Here is a 23,472-nt window from a genome sequence, read left to right on the forward strand (position 1 = left end):
GTGTTGGCTCAGGAGCCAAATACAGATGGTTTTTCAATACAGAATTCCTTTTGTTAATCTTAGAGGGTTTGCAAGGGTAACCTCCATGGGACTCTTCCAGGCTACATCACCTCTGTCCAGGCAACAGCTTTCAACAGCCTTGTTCCATGTTTTCCTCAAGGGCTTTTGCCTGGCTGGAATGTTTCCTTGAATTGTGCTCATATTTCTTGCTTGCTCAGATGGAAGATAGAGAAAAGTGTGTGGAATTTGGGTATAGTAACCTCTTATTTTTGTGAAGGTGGCGCGTAGCTTGCCGTACAAAGGTAAAAGTCACACCTGTTGCTTCAATCACCACAGACATATGACTTTCACCTCTGCTTTGAAAAAACCTGAAATTTTCTTTCTACTAGAAGTGATTCTAGGGTGGTCCAGCGCATAGCCCGAGGGCCACATGTGTCCTTCAAAGCCTTTTTGGGCAGCCCTTGGAAACATTTGACACCCCTACCATTTATTGTGCTATCTTACCCAAGCTGGGTAAGCGTAATACTGGGCTTTAGGAAGGAGGCATGAGGGCTCTGACAGGGTCTCCCACCTCCTTCCCAAAGCATAGTTAGTGCTTTCCCAGCTTTAGGAAGGAGGTGGGAGGGCTCCAGGACCCTGACAGCACCTTTTGCCTCCTTTCTAAAGCCCAGTGCCTTGCTTAGCCAGTTTTGGGATGGCAGTGTGAGGGCTGGACTGGGTTGTGTCAAATTTTGGCCTCCCTCCCATTCCTTCTGCATGACAAGGTGGCGTGTGGTTTACGGGTTCCATGTCTAAGTACTCTTGTGGCCCATTTTGTAGTTGGATCCCCCTATTCTAGAAGGTTTGTGTGGGAAGGAGGAGAAATTTGCCCTTAGGGAAGTTTTTAATGACTGATGTTTTTAAATATATTTTTAACCTTCTTTTGGAAGCCGCCCAGAGTGGTTGGGGAAACCTAGCCAGATGGGTGGGGTAGAATTAATAAATTATTATTATTATTATTATTATTATTATTATTATAAAATGTAGTAGAGACGACTCATTTCCTAGAATGTATGATTATTCTTTTTTTACAGAACAACTCTGGTAAAGTTAGTTGTACTAGGGAAATCAATGAGTGAAATCAGCAGGACTTGAATTTTTCACATTGATTTCTATATGACCTAAGTCTAACTAACTTAGAAGGCAATATAGGCATGTCTTCTCAGAAGAAAATCCCATTGAGTTCAGTGGGGCTTACTGTCAGTTAGGCAGGTATAGGTTTACAGCCTTATTACAGCTCCCTTCCTGTGGAATGCCCCCCCCCCCCCAGATGTCAAGGAGATAAAGAACTACCGTATTTTTCGCCCTATAGGGCGCACCGGCCCATAGAACGTACCTCGTTTTTTTTTGGGGGGGGAAATGAATTTAAAAAATTTATTTCCCCCCCAGCCGCCAGGCTGGGGCCGGGGGAACCCCAGAACAAACTGCTATCCGCAAACCTTTCGGAGGGCGTTCCGGGCTGCAGGCTGCTGCCTGCAAGCCTGGGGAGCCTGGCGGGTACTCCCTGAAGGATAGCTTCCTGAAGCCTGGAGAGCGAGAGGGGTTGGTGCGCCTGCATTCGCCCCATAGGACGCACACACATTTCCCCTTCATTTTTGGAGGGGGAAAAGTGCATCCTGTAGGACGAAAAATACGGTATGTAACTTTTAGAAGACATCTGAAGGCAGCCCTGTATCGGAAATTTTTAAATGTTTGCTATTTTACTATGTTTTACATATGCTGTAAGCTGCCCAACGTGGCTGGGGAAACCCAGCCAGATGGGCGGAGTATAAATAATAAAATTATATTGTTATTGTTATCATTATTATTCTGGACCCATCCCCTTATTTTTCTGCCTCAAGGCATGAATAATTCACATGAGGCAATAACTATGAATTCTTCAAATGGTGGTAATATAGCACTTGTGTGTACTGAGTGATAATAGCTATTAAGGTTTCGCCTTGACAAGTTTGTTGTTGAAATGGCAGCACATATAGAAGTGTGGACCTCTCAGTCATGCATCCTTGATTTTCCTTCAAAGGGAACTTTCTGTTGATCCTCTAAGCTGCTGCGGTAGAGAATAAATGTTTTTAAAATAGGGCAGCCTCAGATGCGACACTAGTGGGGTAGCATGTATTGTGTGCTGTCACTGCCCTCAGTTGTAGCATTTTTTTAAGTTGCTGGATAAATGCAACTTGTCTGTGCAAGAGAGCTTTGGAATGCTGGACATAATAGAAAAGACCTTGGAGTGAAAAGGAAGGGTACTTTGTGTATGTGAGTGAGCATTCTGCAAGCATAGATACTTCTTGGCTGCTGGCAAATGTGCCTCTTTCTACAAATGGAAATTTGTTAAAGTATGAGAACAGGAAACTTGCTTCTTATCTGTCTTTACTTGTTCTTGTTGGATTCTAGCTGTGATGATTGATTGATTTAAATCAGATTTCCTGTCTTGTAAATTGGGCATTTGCTGAATAAATGTGCCTCATTGGTTGCTGTCATAATTAAACCACACTGATATGCAGCTAAGTAATGCTTATATGCAGAATACCTAGGAGCATAAAAGACTTAGTGAAAGAGATACAACTATCAAATTGTTTGGGTTTCTGCATGTCAGGACACTATTCAATACAGTGGTACCTCTGGTTAGGAACTTAATACGTTGCGGAGGTCCGTTCTTAACCTGAAACTGTTCTTAACCTGAGGTATCACTTTAGCTAATAGGGCCTCCCGCTGCTGCCGTGCGATTTCTGTTCTCATCCTGAAGCAAAGTTCTTAACCCAAGGTACTACTTCCGGGTTAGTGGAGACTGTAACCTGAAGTGTTTATAACCCAAGGTACCACTGTATCACTTATTTGAACAAATAGACCATAGAGAGTTAAGTGTGTTGTTTTTTGGCACAAACATACCAAACCTCCTAGAAGCAAAAGTGGTAATTAATTGGGCAAAAGCAGTATTTTTCCATAACATGTAAATAAATTTCCATGCTAATCATAAATTTCATAATTTGCCAAAACAGCAAATGTGATACACGGCCTACTGCATTGTATTTATAATGATCAGAAATCTCTCATATATATATATATATATATTTGCTTTCGTAGATTTTCACGGGTACAGGAATGCAGGTTTTGGTGTCCTCGGGTGTCTTCCCGTGTAAAAGTTGGGGTGTCTAGGCGACGAATAAATGCACGTATCGCAGAACACAAGAATGCCGTCAAAAAAGAAGAAAAAACTTCCTCTCTTTTCCAACACATGAAAGAAACAGGACACGAAATTAATTTTGCAGATTCCAAATTGCTCTTTAACACGGAACATCACCACAAGAGAATAATCATGGAAGCCATCGAGATAGAGAAACACCCTCACAACATGAACAAGCGTGACGACACATCCCGCTTGCCAGACATCTGGAAATTAGCCCTCCCCACAAAAACTGACACCAGATCCAGAGGCACACAGAACGCCAACACCAATCAACCACACCAGACCCAAACCCAGACCCTCTCCACAGATGAATTACTGACACCATCCAGTAGCCAATCCATGGTGGCACCTCCGGATGCTGCACCCCCCTGCAATCCCTACACAGATCTGGCTGACACAAGCCACAAAACCACAGCTCGCCCCTATACACGAAGCCAAGCCAAAGCACAACTAAGTGCAATACAGCCATCTTCTCAGGAAAACTCTTCACAAAGTTCAAGAGGTCAAGACACAAAGACTTTAGCAACTAATCCACACCTAATGACCCACCTAAGTGGTACTCAGGATATCACTCAAGAAATCACTCAAGGTATCTCTCAAGTAATTAAGGAACAAAAGAAGAAAAGGCACACTAGCCTGGGAACTTCCTCTCTGCCCAGAACATCGGAGGCTAGACACCACACCCCCTCTACAGTATTTATAGGAACTCAAACATTGAGATCCCGCTCTGTTCCAGTAACAAGAAGCCGAAAGCACCAGCCTGAAGATGACGAGTGAGACCTCGTCGAAACGTCGCCTAGACACCCCAACTTTTACACGGGAAGACACCCGAGGACACCAAAACCTGCATATATATATATATATATATATATATATATATATATGCATGCATGTGCTTTTTGATAAACTCACACTGAAGGGAAGTATAGATTTTAACTTGTATGTTTTAAATTCAAATTTCATATTGGCCCATATTTTTAAAACCACACTTTTTTAAAAATAGAAAAAAATCAGTTGGTTTTATTCATTCAACTGGGTAGACTTCTGTTCTAAATTTCAAGAAAGAAAAGTAAACATTCTGTTTTTAAGGCTTTTGTAGTGTTCGGAATGTATTTGGCTTCAGGTTTCTGTGTGTTGTGGAAGTTTTTGATATCCCTGTCAGCGAGAGAGCGAGGCCCAGGTTCCTATGGATAAAGTATACAAAACTTTGAACCTCGCTTCTCCCAGCGTGAAATTGATTTTGGTCCCCAGTATGAGTGGGACATGACTGGGCAGGGGGTACCTTTACCTTTTTATGTCTGGACCACTAGTTATTCCAGTGACTTTAGGGGAAAAATTAGATGTGGTAGGACAACCACAGGACCAATTCCTGAAGTCTTGCACATATTTTAACACTTGTAGAGTACTTATCCCAGTTTCCTATGTTCTTATTCTCTGCATGGGAGTTATTAGTGGCTAATTATCAGGCCATCATGGTTCATTATGATTCTTTTTTTATGGTGTAATCTCTTCTCCACAGTTAATTGTGTTCTTGGGAGCAAAAGGTCAGACTTTTTTGACTACTAGAAAGAAAGAGGTCAAGATGAGAGAATAACACATGCCCTAAGAGCTTAAGATATTTCAAATGCAGCCGCTTGACCTTGCAGAGTCACTTATGCTTAAGGATGACATGATTACTTCCAGAGATTCTGCCAAAGTTCCTTGGTTTACACTTTAGATCTTCTGTTCATAAATCTGATTAATAACTAGAATGTGATTGAAGTGTATAGCTTATTTGATGTAACTTTGCATCAGTCAAACATTCATACACATACAGTAGCTGCCTTTCTTTTCCTTTTTTCCATTTCTTAAAAAAGTGTCCTAAGAATTGGTCCATTTTGTATACTCGTTCAATACTTTCAAAAGTGTCTAAATTATTATGAGAGAGTTCCAGGGGCTGTCTTTCCTCTGTACACCTTTTTGAGGTACACATATACTAAAGAACTTGCAAACTGCTTTCTAACCCAGCTGTAAATTTACACTGTTATGACACACTGGCTTGGAACCGAGGGTTGCAAGATTCTCAATATACCTGCAAGTTGAGATTCCAGTTTCTTGCCCTTCATTACACTACATATTCCACAGTAGGTCACTTCACAGTTTATGTGGTAGACATGTTTGCATTCTGTGGCACCATGTCTGGCAATAGACACAATTATTTATACTTACCGTAAATACATTGCTAGTCCTTTATTATTTTTTCAAAGTGGCTGCAATAAAATATCAAATATAGCAGTCAACAATAAAAACAATGCAAAGTACAATAACTAAAATACAAATACAGTGGTGCTTCAGGTTACATACGCTTCAGGTTACAGACTCCGCTAACCCAGAAATATTACCTCGGGTTAAGTACTTTGCTTCAGGATGAGAACAGAAATTGTGCTCTGGCGGCGTGGCAGCAGCAGGAGGCCCCATTAGCTAAAGTGGTGCTTCAGGTTAAGAACAGTTTCCAGAACGAATTAAGTACTTAACCTGAGGTACCACTTTATAGCAATAGAAATGATAAAAAAGTGGCTCGGTTGCTTAATCAGAACTATAACGCTTTAACTTTCCCCTAAAACTGAAGACAAGTAGTGTTTCTTGGGGAAAAGTGTTGAAAAGACTTTGAATGTTCATGGAAAAGTTGCCACTTAATGTAGTTCCTCAACGGGTAGATCAAATAGGACCTGCAACACAATGCTGCAGTGCATCCTCACCCCCTAACATGAGTGCTCAGGGTGTCAGCCATAGTTCTGCATTACTAAGCCTTCAAGATACTGTAATCTGTAAGGGGCTTACGTGGGCCAATTCTCTCACTATCACTGTTTCACTCAAATTTGTGTACACATGCACACACTTTCCCAGTTTTATTTTCTGACGCTTAACATTCTGGAAGCCATAGCATACCTGCTGGTCTGTTGGTGGTTTTCGTTTTGGATTTTTATTAGTTTTTTTGTTTGCTGATGTATCCCTCTTATTTTGCAGGGGCACCAATTTGACTTAAGCCTTTTGTCACTGAATCGCCTGAGTTTGCTATTGATGTTATGTAGCAGGCCTTCCCTGCCTATGTTGACAGGTGGGGGGGGGGGGGAAGCATTCTTGCAGGTGTAGTGTTCCAGACTTTTCAAGGCTTTAAAGGTGGTGGTCTGCCCCTTGAATTGAGCTAGAAAATAATGGGCAGCTAGTGCAACTTGGAGTGGTCCAGGGATTCCCTGTTCGAAGCAAAGCCTGTCCATAAAAACCCAGGAGGTAGTGGGCACATAATGGGGAATTTCAGCTGTCTGTAGTTCCCTGGCAGATGCTAGCCATATGCATGCCAAACTAGTTTTCCCTAACAATGTTGCATGGCCATTCTCACATAGTATGGGCCACATGAGAATGGCCATGCATTAATAATCTCATCTTTCCCACCAGTTTTGTAGAGGACTGCATATTGCTTGAGGTTCCCCACGTAGATGTGTTTGGGTTGTGCACAACCATGTATGTGTGCAGTGATGGGAAGTAAACTGATTTAAATTGCAAAAATGGCTCAAAAAGAGCAGAAAAAAGGCCCGAAAAGAGCAGGAAAACAACTAGCAGTTCCAGGAGCCTTTGCAACTGTGATCCCATGAGTCTTTGAACCGACCTTTTAAGGCCTGTGGAGAGTTGGAGTTTGAGAAAGGAGGTTTGGCGAGAGTGATTGTAGTGGAATTTTGGTGGTGCTTGGTGAAGTTTAGAAGGTGTTTACAGACTTTTTAGATGGTGTTCCCCATGATGCACGATTTCAAGTATACTAGCGGTACCAGAAATGTAACCCCCGTGTAAGTGGGGAGATGCCTATACAGACAAATCCAACAGCAGAAAGATGCAGTCAGCTGAATAATGGGATTGCAAGCGGTTGTCTCTTCTACTCGCCCAATATGGGGTTATTCCTGAATGTCAGAATGCATGCGGGTATCCCTTCAGTTGCACTTGCTTTTAGTAGATAAATTTTATTTTAAATGAATGAGGAAAAAGTGTTAAACCCAATCAACAAACTAAGATGAGGCCGGAAGACTGTGCAGGATAAAAAGTCAATAATGCTGTGGATTATGTAGTAGATCCATAGCAATTTGGAAACGCACAAGAACGTGTTCATGGTCCCTAACTTTTGTCCTTCTGGAATCTTTGCTCTCAGTTTTTTACCTATATTTATGCCACGCAAACATAGCTTTTTAAAGCATACGCTACTTTGAGTTGGTAGTGCACTTTCCAAATGGATTATTGACATTTCAGTGAGACTTGCTTCACAACTTTATGCATCAATAGTGTTTGGTGTAGCTGTTACAGCACTTGCCACATTAAATACATAACATTAAAGGAGCCAAAATATATTCCCTCCAACACTTGTGAGCTTATGGTTATGCAGTGTAGTTCCCTGACTTTATTTTTCTTACCAAAGCAAATAAAATTACCCTGTAAAGCATGCCATACCATGTAGAGTTAAAGAATATGTTTATTTTCTGTCTGCAGGTTTGGACTGAGCAACAAATTTGAAGCAGAATTTCCTTCGTCCTTAACAGGAAAAGTAAGTATCTGTGAATGAAATTCATAAGGAGATCTGACAGAGATTTTAATTTTGTGAGTTTAATGTTGCTTTTAAAATAGAGAAACGGATTTGTTAAGACATTAGGTTTATCACAATGCTTCATGGTTCTTTCTTGCAGGTTGCACCTGAGGAGTTTAAAGCCAGCATCAGCAGAGTGAATAGCTGTCTTAAGAAGAATCTTCCAGTCAATGTCCGATGGCTGCTTTGTGGCTGCCTTTGTTGCTGCTGCACTTTAGGTTGTAGTATGTGGCCAGTGATTTGCCTCAGTAAAAGAGTAAGTTTGATCATACTCATTGCCACATAACCTCAGCTTCCAAGTTCAAGACTTCTTTTCTCTGTGCCTTATTCTGCTTTACAAATACTTTTTTTTAATGTTAATTTTGAATGTTAATGTTACTTTCCTGGGCTTGCTTAACACAGTGGTTTCAACTTCTATAGTGGCTGAAGGTACATAGAAAACTAACACTAGCCACTGTGGAAAATTCAACTGTTAAATATGAATATAAAGATTTTATCAATTTTGTGTTAGTGCGTCTTCATGTAACTGTTGAACTGAGGGAATGGTACTGTAATTTCCAGCAGAGGCTTTCGTTATTTTTTTAAAGTTGCCTAGACATATCGTTGCCTACTTGGATAATCCTAGGATCTACCATGACTGTAATTTAATTGATTTGAATATTTTATAATTTTCGTAACTTGCCCTGGGATTTATGGTGAAGGGTGGGTAGGAATTCTAACAAGTGAATGAACATGGAGAAGTTTCATATATAACTAGCCACCAAACACAAGTCTCTAAATTTTGTTGACACCCTGCCACTCAACATTGACATGTTGTCCACAGATTTTCCTCATGCACAAACCTGGGATGAAGGCTTTTCACAGTTCCTAGTACAGTGGTACCTTAGTTTACGAACTTAATCCGTTCCGGAAGTCCGTTCTTAAACCACAGCATTCTTAAACCAAGGCATGTTTTCCCACCCATAGCAGCGGGGGACTCAATTTACAAATGGAACACACTCAACAGGAAGCGAAGCATGTTCTTATTCCAAGGCAAAGTTCACAAACCAAAACACCTACTTCCGGGTTTGCATCATTCTTAGTCCAAGTTGTTCATAAACTAAGCTGTTCTTAAACCAAGGTACCACTGTATTTAAATCCTAGCAGCTAGTCTCATCTATATGCAATTACAAAATAAAGCTGGAACAATTTAAAAAAAAAGCTTTTGGCACACTCTAAAGTTTCATTACACATTGTTCTTAAAGACTAATGTATTATGTGTTTGAGCTCTTTAGCAATTGAAGTACTTAAGTTAATGCCCACTTTGTGCTTTAGAATGGGTTGCACCAAATCTGAAAATGGTCGTTTTGCATTTACTAGCAGGGGGACATAGGATTTTCATATGATGCAGGTGACTGCTGAAGGAAAAGTGTTACATTTAGTATAAGGATTACATATAATCTGGAATTTTAAATGATTTAATTTAAATTTTAATTTTTTAATCTAGCGAGGGAAGACTACTTCATTGTTACATTAGGCTTGTTTAGCTTTTTTACTCAATAGAGAATAGGTAGAAAAGGCTGCAAATCTGTGCATTCATGCTTAGGAGTTAGTTTCACTGAACTCAGTAAGACTTCTTTAGCAAACATGCATAGGATAAATCCACAAGCGTATCGTGTACAAGTGTATCATATCTCTCTGTAGTTCCTGTATCAAACCCTGTTTGATGCAGCTTACATAAATAATTGTGTATAGTTTCACAACAAGAGTGGTTTTTAACTAAAAAATAAATTTCATGGTTAACTATGATGTTGAAAGGAGAAACAACCGCCACGTTTAGTTTTTAAATTTTTCTAGTAAACTTTCTTCCACTTAACTTTTGCATCGTTGCAAAATTTTCCTAGTAAACTTTCTTCCACTTAACTTTTGCAAATAATGTGCTTTCTAGTATGCCACTGATGGAAAATCTACAGGGTTGTCATCCCCGTCAGCTGGGAAAGTTACTCAAATCAAGAGTCCCTTTTGGGTTTTGAATGTCCTCACCTGCTCCTCACTGTAAATCATTGAGATGTCAAGTGCGGTGATTAATTAAGCTGCACGTGCAAGTCTTTCCCCCCCTTCACCTGTCAAGTAGGGAAAAGAAGGCTTGGTGTCGAGAATTGTGCGACGCTGTTTAATTCACTTTTTCTTCCCCCGGCTGAGAGGTACTTGCTAATGTTTCATTTAAACTTTCATTCACCTTTTGTATGGCTGACGGGGCTGGGTATTGCTGAGTGATTTTATAAATGTTGCAAGCTGTTTGTACATGTGACGACTTACAAATAATAATTTACAAAATTAGTATTTGTAGAAAAAAAAATCTTACATGCTTGAGGTATACAACAGTGTTACCTACACAGGCTTTGGCAATAGTGTGTTAAAACTGAAATACAAGTGATGCACAATTTGTCTTCTACATGTGTGTTGCCTGCTTAATACTAACTGCTAATAATTTGTTTTAAGCTGCCTAATATGTTTCCTTCAAATTCATTGCCCTTTCTTAACTTCATAGTTAAGTCCTTCATTCCCTCAATAAGAGTAACAATAGTTGAATGTTAAAACTTGTTTCATTAAAAGATGTCTCTTCGTAGTGTTGCATTAAGTTTCTGTATTCACTTTCCTTTCTAGGGTGCAAAGTGTTTTAACTCCCCTAGTATTTGGGAAGCTGGTTTCTTTTCTGTCTTTTCTCCTTCCCCTCCGTGCAGGCAGTGAAATTTAAATTGTACAGCAGTCTTAAATCTATTATTTAAAAGGTTCTAGCAAGGAAGATTACAAGGTAGCTTCACATTTTTGAATCGGTTTTGCCATTGGTTTAGCAGCGGGTGGGCAGGCAGATGCCTGCTCGGAGTAGAACCTATTGCCATTTTTCACCATTGATAGAGTAGCCTTTCAGAGTCAATGAGCTCTGTCAATGTGAGCTTGTCAAGGCTACAACTTCATAGACCTGAGAGGCGGTTTGAGAGGTCAGCCCTTTTCAGGTTTGCTGTGATGCAAATGAGCTTTAATGCTTAAACAACTATTGGAATTTTTATGTCTGCTCCTTGTTCTTTTTTCTTCACAAAGTCATTGACGAGACATTCAGTGCTTTTTAAATTGGAAGTTGCATTGTGCTAAAGACCTAGTACAGATTTACGGAGGGCTGAAAGCAGTTAGATCATGTTCTTTTCATGGTGCGATTAGAATCAAATCGATTTCCCTACAGCCTTCAGCATTCAGATGGCAATTTTAACAAAGCTTAGGGGGCTAGACAAGGGACAAAACGACTGAACTGAATGTTAATTACACTCTGCAGCCTTATTTTCTTTTGATTTGGAGCTGACTGGCAACTAAATTAACAAAAGTGTGACCATAACTGCTGCCCTATTTTCATTTAAAAGGAGAGCAGACTCTAAAAGGCTATCTTGACAAAGAAACAAGTGAGGTCTGCTGATCATTGTTAGAGGGCAGGCACTGTCTTTAATAAAATAAAATAAAAAGTATTGGCCAAAAGGAACAGAACTTTAAAGAACAATGTAATGACTTTGTCCTTGCTATTAAAATTTGCCCCAGGGTTCTTGGGAATCCCTTCTATTTTCGAAATATAATGAAAAGGTAAAAAAAATAAAATCCTAATAATTATTCGTGCCTAACAAAGTTGATTCTTTCAAGTAGCTAGAGTTCAGGTTTATGCTCTTGTGATTGTTATAAATGAAACCACTATATGTATTTTTTGCCTTTCGTGTATATTCAGGAGGTTTGATAATGAATGCTTTTAAGTAGTTCTTTAAAAAAAAAACCACTTGTTCACTCGCGGCACCAGTGTGCATTTTGTAGCACCTCTTGTTTAGCAGTAGTTGAAGTGCAAGATGCTTCTCAGCCCCCCCCCCTTTCCCCTCCCCAACTTCTCTTTGCCTTGTAAGGAAGCTGCAGCTGTATGAAGTTGAATTTGCCACAAGGCTCAGTGATCCATGCCTCTGCACCTGCAACTCTGGTCTCATCTCAACACCTGGTGTTGTGATTTATCCTCCCTATTCATAAGGACTAGTAAATCCCATTTTACTACTGAGCAGTCGATGATACGGCAGTCAAGTGACCATAAACAGCAGCAGGACGTATTTCTAAATCAGAATACCAACTGCATCTTCAGAGTATCAGATTTAGTGCAAGGGGATTTAAATAGTTCTCTTAAAGCTGGATAACTTAAATTCAAGGGACTTATCAATGTGCAGATTTCCAAATATTCTGGAACAATTTGTGCTTTAATGAGAAACTGTAGATTAACATTTTAGAGCTCCAGTATGTGAAATTGGTCAACAGCACGGCATTTTGTATGAATTATAGTTATCATAATGTCTACGCACAGTATGTGGAAACTATCCCATGCTTAATCTGCAGTCTGTTTGTTTCAAGTTACTTGAATTATGAGGTAGCTTGGTTCCATTAACTTCAATGGATCTAAATTGACTCACTTAACAGTGTTAGTGAATAAAGCACTTTTGGGTTTTTAAAAAACCTTTTATTAATGTGCAGCTTTGTAGATAAATAAATTTTCCAGCCATTTAAATATTTCTTAGTGTGTTTTTTTTATTTGGTCGCTGAAACCATTTTTTGAAACACACACCTCTTTATCCTAGCTATAATTAATACCAGAAAATTCGCAGTACGGCAGACCACCCTGTACTGAAGTTGCTGTCCTTTACCACGTTTCTCTTCCACCCCAGCCACCTTTTCCACACAAAGGCAGCTGCAAAACAAACTTTTTTCCAAAGCTGCTCAAGAGTAAAATTCTTTCTCATTTGTCTTCCAGACACGAAGATCGATTGAGAAGTTATTAGAATGGGAAAACAATAGGTTATACCACAAGGTGAGTGCCGCAGGGAGCAGCTTCGTACTGCTGGGGCCTGAATTGCACAGTATGGAAACAGATGCTTTTGTTGAACGCGAAATATGAAAGCTGGACAAATGGACTAGTCTCTGTGCCGGCGATAAAACACAGCTCATTTTTCTTCCCCCTTTTTCTCCCTGTTGTCTAGCTGTGCTTGCATTGGAGGCTAAGCAAAAGGAAATGTGAATCGAATAACATGATGGAATATGTAAGTTAAAGGGCTGTTTTGTGCATTTCTCTATTAAATGATCATTTATTTTGCTTCTGATCTTATTCTTTCCACGATTATTAATCAGCAAAGGTGTCAGGAGCTTAATCGCCTGAGTGGCAAGGATTTTCTACGGTTCACAGATGTATGGTTTCATGCGCAGGGCTGATTTATAAAGTTATGAATGACTTGAAAACAAGGCTTCACTGTGTTCCGGGGGAAAAATAATAAATTAATTGCCAAGATAAAATAGCTTGAACGTGCGTTGATGGGGTGTGAAATTTTCAGATGCTGTATAAAAAGAATAACTGCAACTTTGGTTACGCAGTGAGTTAGTTGTGGACTGTTTTATATAATGCTAATCGAGTCTCAGTGTATGGAAGGAGACCTTTCAACTAAGCTGTTGGAGCTTAGGAAACCTTTAGACTTTGTCGATTTTAACTGCCCCCATACCTCAGCAGTCTTGAAAGTAGCTTGAGCTTTTACTAGCTTCATTCAAATGTTTTAAAAGTCAGGCCTGATAATAAGAGCGTGATGTGTCGGTTTTGGCTCTCATTCTCTAGCTCTAAAGATTATACAGAAGATGAGGAGGATTTCTTGAAAGACTTTTCATGGGGTGCATTTGTTTCTGTCCCCCACACCCCACCCAGCAATCAGTCCTTGTAGTTTTTCTTATTTCATTTCACTTTGCTACTCCTTTAAATTTTTCAGTTGTGTCTATGGAAAGAGGCATGTGATAAGATACTTAACTGCTTTAAAACAAATAAGCCCTTACAAAATATTCTAGTATTATATTTTTTTAAAAAAAACACAAGCAGGGGTTAACAATTAAATTAAAAGTAACCCCCAGTGGCATCTAGCTTTAGCTATTTCTAACACATCCATGCCTTTTAATTATATATCTTGTCTATTCTCTAACACAATACATGCATTATAGACAGTAAGTTAAAAGATTGATTTAAAACAGTGCTTAAATAGTTAGAAATTATCTTAAAATCATCTTTTCTGTTAGCACTGAAGAAAAGGGGAAGTACTAAGGCCTATATCTAGCCTAAAACATAAAAGACTTCCTAAAATGCCTTTTTTCCAGAGTAGTTCTATTCAACTAACTATTTCTTTTTAACATCTATTATACTTAACATGTTAATTTATGATCATCTATTATAGTGAACATGTTAATTTATGATCATAGACTCATGATAACTTCACAGTAATTGGAGGCAAGAAAGAAAATTTGACACAGGTTTTTGAGGTTGGCCTGCGTAAAGAATTCAGTTTTGTATTTTCATTACTGAATGCTTCTGGTCTCTTAAAAATCCACTCACATTCGAGGGCCACAGTCCTGAGTTCATTTATGTTGAGAATGTGCCAAATTAAAATTAGTGTTTTTTAACAAGGTGTTCAAGCATTGATGAAAGTTGTCATTGTAATTTCCAAGCCCAATGTAGAATTGTTTTTAAAAATTAGTTTAAATTCAGATACCCCTTTAGGCAACATTTATTATTGGTGGGAATGTGATAGAGCAGTGGTTCCCAGTTATCTAAGTACTGTGGACCTCCTACTTTTGAAAATTTGGATACCGCTATGGTAGTTTTTGTTATGTGAATGGTGCCATAGACCCTCTGAATGGGTTACACGCATGGTTCCCAATGGGTAATTTGAGAATGAGTTATTAACAGTTAATGGCCTTTTAGGCTTCCTAAAGAACTTCACTTTTTGAATAATAAGAATTATATGTCATGGGGGGCATCAATATTTTTGAGATGCTTAGGTGGGGCATGGCCAGAAATAAGGTTGGGAACCACTGGGTTACACAGACCACCAGTTGGGAACCACTGTGATAGACCAACAGCACTGTATTTAAACTTTTTACAACTAAACTGCACACTTACTTGGTGAAAAGGGCAATGTGTTGGTTCCAAAACAGACACTTGTCATTCATGGAAGGGGAACCTTAGGGTCCATGCTATTGTCTTCAGTGGAACATCCCCCCCCCCTTTATGAAAATAGGCAAAATGTAGTTGAAGACTACTTCTGGATCAATCTAGGAGGCCTACAGACTTGGGTCACTTTCTGTGTTGTTCATTATAGTACAATAAGTTATTCTCAAGTAGAAACACATGTGCTCTCAGAACTAGCTGAATATTAACCTTTCATAATTCCGCAAAGGGTAGTAAGCATTTGAGTAAAATGAGAGACTTGCTGCTGTATAACATGGTAAGCATCTCAGTGTTGCCACAGTTAAGAAGGTAGATAAATTGGGAAATGGAATAAACAGATCCTCCTGCCTTATCTGTTTGTTTTCATCAAGGAGATCATCTCTTGTCCTGCTAAAGCGTAATTTTAATTGTTGAAACAATCACATGTGTAACTAGGGGCCAAATGTGGTAGTCCAAAAGAGAGACCATCTACATCTACATGTTTTTAGTAATCTAGCTACTTTCCTACTATTCCCCCAAGACTGTAAACCAAAATTAATTAACAGAATAGGATGTAACCTCCCTGCTCCTGCTTGAAACAAAACAATACATGAAGTGATCATTCTCTGTATTCATGGATATATTCGGAACAGTTTTTAAAGTAAGAAATGTTTGTAGGTGAAGACAGTAACACCAAAAGAAAAGGGAATGGTGGGGTTGGGGATGAAAATGTTGAAATTGTAAGCCTAACTTAATTTTAACTGAGTTACACAACTGATGTAGTCTTAGTGCTGCTTTTACATTTAACAAAGCTTCCTTTTAAAGGGTCGCACTTAAATGGTTGTTAGCTTTTTGAATGCTGCTGTAATTGTTTAGGTGCACAGAAAGTCTTGCTCACTGGCATGTTTCCTTTGAAACTCTTGTAAAAATTATCTTCAGTTTCACAAGATTTTTACCCTATGGCATTGTGGCTCTGTTAGGCTAGCACAGGCCAAAGTTGCCCTCATTATGCAGGCCTAGTTGCCTGTGTCGGTATTTTTGTATTAATAACTGAGTTTATTTTACTTGGCTAAAACCTTATGAACCAAGCAACTGGTTCTTTCAGAAATTCATGAATGAGTCTTGTGCATGTATCCGTAAGCCGTCGTGCAAATAGTTAAGACAACTAGTTCTGTGTGCACAAGGAGGGCTTTGAACTTGTGTTTTTTCACACATCAAACCAATCTTTGTGTGCCTCGTCTGTGAGGGGCTCGGAGGGAAGCAGCACAAAAACGGGCTTTTTAGGAATGGCTCCCCACTTTGTGCAGTGCTCTCTCCAGGGAGGATCACCCGGTGCCAGCCAAAAACATCCTTCTTCTCCTTTGCCCTTTGGCTTATTAAGCAATCTATGTCCTTTTAAACTGTGCTAGGTGGTGGTGGTGGGGTTATTATTTTTGTTTGTTACTATGCTGGGCATTTTTGTATCTTCATATTGTAATTTGCTCTGTGTTCCTCAGATGAAGGGCGGGATAGAAAATTAATTAATTGATGATGATGATGATAAATAATAATGATAGCAGCATCACAACCTCTTACAAGAGCCAAAACATTGCATTGTGTGAAAAGGGACCACTTTGGCTCTAGGTGGTTACATGCTACATCTACAACCCAGCCAGATGGGTGGGGTATTATTATTATTATTATTACTATTACTACTACTACTACTTCTACTACTACTACTACTACTACTACAACTACAACTACAGTAGTCATACCTTGGTTGTTGAACACCCTGGAACTCAGACGTTTTGGCTCCTGAACGCCGCAAACCCAGAAGTGATTGTTCTGGTTTGCAAACGTACTTTTGGAACCTGAACATCCAATGGGGCTTCCGTGGCTTCTGATTGGCTGCAGGAGCTTCCTGCAGCCAATCAGAAGTCATGATTTGATTTTCGAATGTTTTGGTATCCGAACAAACTTCCGGAACAGATTCCATTTGACCAAAGGTACGTCTGTACTACTACTAGTACTAGTAGTAGTTGCTGGGAATTGCAAGTTGGGAGAGTGCTGAAAAATGCCTGTGGGTACATGTGCCTCACATAACTGTTTGGATCCCATCCATAGCTTTTCCTTTAGCACAGTAGAAGCTTTAACATTGCTGAGATGTTTAAAAATGGACAGTGCCATTAATTACTCACTAAATGTATATATTTTTTTCTTTCTCTCTTTTACACAGGTCATTCTTATAGAATTTTTACCAAAGACACCAATTTTCCGACCAGATTAGCATTTGCTTTACTTTAGAGACTTACCCAAGTATATTGTCTTTTTTTCCAATGGTGCCTTGCTTGGTGCTCTCCTGGTGATGATATAGCATTGGTTCTACATAATATTGTGGTTTCTTCATTCTTTTCTTTTGTAACGGCATGTTCAAAGTGCATTTTGTCAAATTTTGCGGAAGTCATTTCATGCAGACGTCAGTGTAACTTATTTCCTGTCCCTTTTCCGTTGTTGATGTATCCTGATTTTTCCAGAGACTTTATATATACATATATCTATGTATGTGTGTGTTTCTGTGCGTGTATATATACATATATAGCTATAAACATAAAACCAAAAATAGCTATAAGTGAGAAGTTATTTTTAACCCCATATAAATTGTGAAAATTGGCAATCACTTTAATCTATGCACTTGCATCTTCTCTGAATCTCTGCATATTTTGCCAGCAACATACTTGTATATATCAGAGTTTTTCCTTCTCCTTTCTGGAACGTAAATCAGCCACCTGTGAGGCGACAAGCAGCATTTCTTGATACCCAAACATTGGTTCACCTTTGCGCATTTCTCTATTCAATGAAGAAGTACCATCTACTCTGAAGATGTTCTTCTCAAGAAACTTGAAATTGGATTGCTAGTATTCCACTAGAAGAATTTGTGATAGATTTGCATGTGTTCAGTGGTTAATACTGCTCAGGATCATAAAAATAATTAGTATTTCATGGGGGACTGGTACACACGAAACACTGGTTAATCCTGCTGGGAATAAGAGAACTGGGATTGAGGGGGGAGTGGAATTTGTGATCTCCAAACCTGCTCCCAATCTCTTAATCCTGGTTCAGAATAGACCAGTTTTTTGTATGTGTGCACCTACTGTGCGTGTGTGTGCGTGTGTGTGTGTGTGTGTGTGTGAGAGAGAGAGAGAGAGAGAGAGAGAGAGAGAGAGAGAAAGAGAGAGAGAGAGAAATTATGTATGTACATACTGTGTGGCTAATGCCATGTAACAGCTTTACTGTTTTTATTGTTTACTAGATCTAATAGTACACAAGGATGCAAGCTTGTCAGAAAAATATTTGTTAAATACTTCAGTAGTTTGAGTTTTTAAATGTTGCAGTGTTTGGCTCCAGGTCAGAGAAAGGCAGTCTCAATTCCTATTGAAATTGATGGGTTACGTTAGTTGTGACTAACTTTTAAAATCCCATTCATTTCAGCGGGATTTGAGCACAGTTAAGTTTCTATAATTATTTCAGGTGGAGTCTTTGTATGTAAAACATTTACAACATTGTACCAGAAGCTACAGATGTGTTGATGATTCAGATGTGCAAATCAAAAATTAGTGATTTGGTTGAATAGCTTACTGAATGTACTGGATAAATACTTACTGCATCCCAGCTTTTTTTCTCTTTTCTATGTTTACATGGTTAGCTTTCTGTTTATTGTTTGCACAAGAAAGCATTAAAAGAAATGGATATGTGATAGTATGCTTTGGTCAGGGCAGCTTTTAGTTTTTTGGCTGTGCATATCTTCATATATTGTGTTAAAGCCTACTTAATACAACTATTTCTGAGAAGCTTGGGGTTGGTTTTTTTTTTTAGCTTAACGTACATGAACTGTAACATAGGTTAAGGGCCCATTCTTCATGTAGCAGAGCAATAATGTGAATTGCCAACAAATGCATTCTGCTTACTATTTGTACTATGAAAAGTGTACCCCACTGCAAGGATTCCATTTTCCTTCATTTAAATACAGTTTCACTTTATTGTCATTATACAGATATGTTTATTGTGTATTTTTCAATGCTTGCTGTTCCTAGCAGATCTTCATTAGGAGAAGCATCTTTTGTAAAGGAAAGAATTTCCAGGAAAGTATTTCAAATCACCTTTTGTCTGGGCTCTATTTTTGCATATCACAATATACAGTTCTTCCAAAATGTTCTTTTAATCTGGTAATAATTGGGCATGATCTGGCCAAAGTTAGGCATTTCTATATCACATTGATTTCAGTGGGACTCTTTCCCACTGAAAATCATGCAGTTGGCTTTGGCTGTCTCATGTGCACTGCTCTTTGCAGACAGTATCTGCCTATATGCTTTTTAAAATATAAGGGCTTTAAAAATGCGTAGTCTTAAACAAGTATCCAAAAACGATCATTTGCAGTCCATGATCTGCTTTTCCTTAGAGAAAGAATTACAAAACATTTCCCCTTATCGATGAGCATTCTATTGTATGTGTTAAAACATTTGCATGCTTTGGAAACACCTTCATAATACAGACTTAGGCCATAATCTAACACAGTTTGCTGAAGTTGGTTTATCTGAGGAGGCTTAATTGTGGCTAGATCTGTGTTGGATTGTGGCCTTGATTAAGATGGAAAATCCATTGGTATTGCTCAGCTGACCAGAGCCTTTGTAAAAACCGGCTCCTTTCCAGAATTCTGGGGCCTTAGGCTTCTTCATTCACTTTCATAAAGGTAGGAATTCTTCTCCATCTCTTTGCATGTGCTGAGTTTCCATGTCTATCGAAGCAAATGGAGAATCCCTTGCATGTGCAAGAACTCTATCTGCATGTTGGAGTTCCTCTGTGTATGTAAGTTGCTGGTGTGCAGAGACTAGATTTTAGAGTCACTGGTGCATTATTCAGTAGAATTCCTTGACCTATTTGTTACTTCATTCAGCAGACTTTTCGTCAAACTAATCTTCCCAAGGGCAGTTGTATACTGCCTGCTTGCAATAGGACTTGTATTTTCTGTTTTCTGTAAAGTGTACGTCTTGCATGTAAAGTTAGTTCGGACTAGGTAGACCCCAAGGAGGGTGAGAACCACTTCAATATCTCACTAACCTTCATGTCTAAGTGGGTTGAGACCATCTGCTGGGTGGCTTAACATGCAAAAGAATGACTCACACGGGCGGTCTCCTTGTGCGAGCAGCAGAACCTGAAATGAGGGGTCTTGTATGTCATCACGGAGGAGAGGAATCGTGAACGTAAATCACATGCAACTTTCCTGGTCTCAGATCTCATGGAAGACATCTCATGTTATACAACTCAACAATCCAACCCTGTGGATAAGCGTTACTTGCATGAGTCAGCAGGAGGAGATTGCTTCAACCTGCTCTAAATCCACATTTGACTACCCTCTTGGCTTCTTCTGTAACTGCTAATTTGGCAGTCTGTTTGAATGATATGGATTGCTGCTTGTTATTTCTTGTTTTGTATGCATTTCACTTACCATGTTGTTGTTTTTATCTGCTTGGCTTTTTGAAGCGTGGATGGGGAGGGGAAATTGGACCCTCCAGCATTTACAAGCACAAAAATGAGTAGTAGCTGAATTCTTCCAGTATGCATATTTTGATATGTAGCTGCTAATGGGGGGTACTATATGGCTGACTTTTTAAAAAATCAACCATTTTTTATCCCATGTAGTGGTAGCAATATATTTGAAAACATGATAGTGAAAAACGCTACAAAGACACAAACACGGAGGCAAATAAAAAATCCCAATTATTTCCCCTCAATTCCATGTAAAGATATTTCAGAGGCATGTTCAGATTTATTCAAGTGAGAGTGTTGTGGGATGTCATCTAAGGTGGCTGATACCTTTTGTTCATTTTAAAGGAGCAGCTGGGTACATGCCCATAAGTATTCAAACATGGGCATTTCCCCCCAGCTTTGTAACAGTTTTTATGTGTTGCATGATGTCACAGTACAAGTTACCTATCTGTAACTGTGCTAGTTCGGTTAGAGAATGTAACTTACCTTCAGTAGAGGGAATAACAAAGTGTTTCCTTAATGTTTCTGTGCACTGCATTTTTCACAGTTTGGGTTTCATGTCAGCCAGCTGTAACTGCTAGCATTAAATTTAGAAATAAACATGCTCCAACTGTACCATTTTCCTGAAAATTAAAATCTCAGTCTAGCAGCCTATATAAAACTTCTTAACACAAAACAAAACAAACGTATTGTACAGTATCATCTTTAGAAAGTTGAATATGGGTTTGTATTTAAATAAGCTGCCTGTTTTGATTGAATTGTAGTTTTTTTGTTGAAAATTTAATTCCTGCTTTGTTAACATAGTTAAACATCATGCACTATGTATGTTTTTCAGTGTGTGACTTCCGGCTTGACACTCAAGGTTTTTGGAATACTAACACAGGGCAATTTAGAGTAGGTTATACCAATAGGACAGTGCGACAAAGCATGTCATTTTGGTAGTTTGGCAGAGCTATTGCAGTGGTATTGTGAGCAGCTAATATTTAGTATGGAGTGACAGGTTTGATATAGGGCCAATTATTTCTAGTCATTTCCTTCAGTCCTAAGGACAGCAAGTCTAGATGTTACATAGGTCTAGATGTTACGTTTGTCATACAGACCAGCATTCCCATAGCGAATATTTTATCTCCTAGCTATTTCTCTCAGTGCAACTTACCGTACAAATTGAAGCCATCATGCAGTGAGCTCTTCTACTGACAGCCCTCACTGGTGTGAACTGAATCAGGGAAATTTGCTTCACGAATTCCTGGCTCCTGCAATGGATTGCAATATATTGATAAGAAAATCCCAAGGAGACTGTTCCCATTCGCGGACTCAAGTCACGTTGCATAGCGAGCCCTCAGATAACCTGCATCCAGAAAGGAGATGAACCTTCCTGTATCAGCATGGAAAGCTTTTCCATTATGCATACCCAATTTTGCCTTCCCAATCTGCTCCTTTCCCATTCTGCGCACACAAGGAGATCTTTCAACACTGCATTTCAACACTTCCACTGACACCAGTTTCCGGTGGCATTCGCCTCACTAAAGTTGGATGAGCTGAAACAACCAAGAGCCTTGTAATGAGCTTCTAATGAAAGGCAAAAGTTAGTTACAAGGCTGCTAGGAGCTTGTATAGTCATGTATACCATTCAAAGGTAGAAGCTACAAACACTGATAGCAAGGATTAATTAGAATGTTCGATATTTTCCCAGTATACCCTACTGCAAAATGGGTGTGTAATGTTAGATATCCTTCTCAACAGACTAATATTGGAAGTAAGCTAAAGAGAGAATGCCAACAGCCCAGTCACATTGTTTGTTCAGAAGTAAACCCCATGGAATTGTAGACTGCAATCCAGTGTACACTTACTTCTGAGTAAACAAGCAAAGGTTTAGCTGTTAATTACTCATGCATTCCTACATTTCTCTAGATAGCACCTGTTGGCTGTAATACAGAATATACGAATATATATATAGTGTTGCAAAGAGCACCTGGTTTCTTTGCGGTAATGATCCAAATGACTCTGTGACTATTTCCATGCATCCAAAGTGTTTCCCAAACAGCAGCTTCTCTCTCTGCTGTAAGCCATAGATGGCAAACCATTTTTGAAACAGGAAGTTTCGAAACCTGCTTGTCATATAGCATGGTAGTCTGCTGTTCAAAGCGAACTTCTTTAAAAAGAAAATATCTGCAACGAGCATGCTGAAGCCCTTGGGCGTGCTTTAAGTAGTTTTTCTGGATCCTGGCCATGGTTTTTAGCCTTTTCATACCCAGCCAATGGGAGCCCTGTGCACTTTCGGCCTTCTGGATTGTTGTCATTGTGTGTAGCTCAGTTGATTCTTCTACCTGACTGACACTTAGGATGCATTTGACTGTATCTTTGGAAATCCTGTTAATCTAATGTAGTATATCAGAAAATAGATATGAAATGACATTCTCTTAATCATAGATAATCTTTCAGTTTGCCAGCATATGAAAACATAGTTAAAAGACCAAGCTAGAGATCATTTAATAAAAGTATCATTTTTTTTTCATAAAAAGTGCATCAAATCCAGAATCTGCAGTTAGATGCTACAATTTGGGTATGAATGGGTTTTAAAATATATATGTGCATATTTAACTACATTTGTTATGGTTGCTTTAAGTTAATCCATTTAGCCAAATTCCACAATTTTTTTTTTCTAAATATCAACCATTTTCCCTCTGACCTGACCCAAATTTAGAATGTATTCCACTTGGAAGTCTCGCTAGAGAATTTCCTAAATTGTATGTTACAAACTAATAAAATTGTGAAGCTATCTTATCAAGACTTGTTTTCCTTTCTAACCTCAATATGGTGCATTCTTTTTCATTTATTTGTGGTATGCACAATCATTTTGCTTCATTTCACCAGAATGTTTTTAATTATCCCAGTCCTTAGAAGGTTTACTCAGAAGTAAATCCCAGTTTTGTAAGACTTGTTTCCTAGTGAGCGTGGTTAGAATTTCAGCTAACTTTCTCTTTGATAGAAAAGAAAAAACTTATTTTGAAAACATTGCTAGTAACAAATGCCTAAAAAAGCAACGGAAATTCAAACTTGCTGGCACAATTAACACTGGACTCTCTTTAAACAAGCAGGTTTAATGCTCAT

The 23,472-nt window shown here is 38.9% G+C and overlaps 1 protein-coding gene and 1 long non-coding RNA gene across 2 annotated transcripts in view; one reads left to right on the forward strand and one right to left on the reverse strand.

Annotated features, from left to right (window-relative positions):
* Window positions 1-23,145, forward strand: part of CHIC2 (cysteine rich hydrophobic domain 2) — a 32,078-nt gene extending 8,933 nt beyond the window's left edge. The window contains exons 2-6 of the mRNA XM_083756097.1: window positions 7,736-7,790; window positions 7,930-8,085; window positions 12,634-12,690; window positions 12,860-12,919; window positions 17,054-23,145. Coding sequence (XP_083612223.1) covers window positions 7,736-7,790; window positions 7,930-8,085; window positions 12,634-12,690; window positions 12,860-12,919; window positions 17,054-17,104 — 379 coding nt within the window. The 3' untranslated portion in view covers window positions 17,105-23,145. The remainder of the gene's footprint in view (window positions 1-7,735; window positions 7,791-7,929; window positions 8,086-12,633; window positions 12,691-12,859; window positions 12,920-17,053) is intronic.
* Window positions 1,940-7,782, reverse strand: LOC310852597. Its single transcript, XR_014568304.1, has 3 exons — window positions 7,697-7,782; window positions 5,432-5,472; window positions 1,940-2,086 (listed from the first exon to the last, which is right to left on the reverse strand). It is a non-coding gene; the product is annotated as an uncharacterized lncRNA (long non-coding RNA).
* Window positions 23,146-23,472: the final 327 nt, after the last annotated feature.

The sequence above is a fragment of the Podarcis gaigeae genome (genome assembly GCF_964106915.1).
Source record: "Podarcis gaigeae genome assembly, chromosome: 9".
In the NCBI taxonomy this organism is placed as follows: Eukaryota; Metazoa; Chordata; class Lepidosauria; order Squamata; family Lacertidae; genus Podarcis; species Podarcis gaigeae.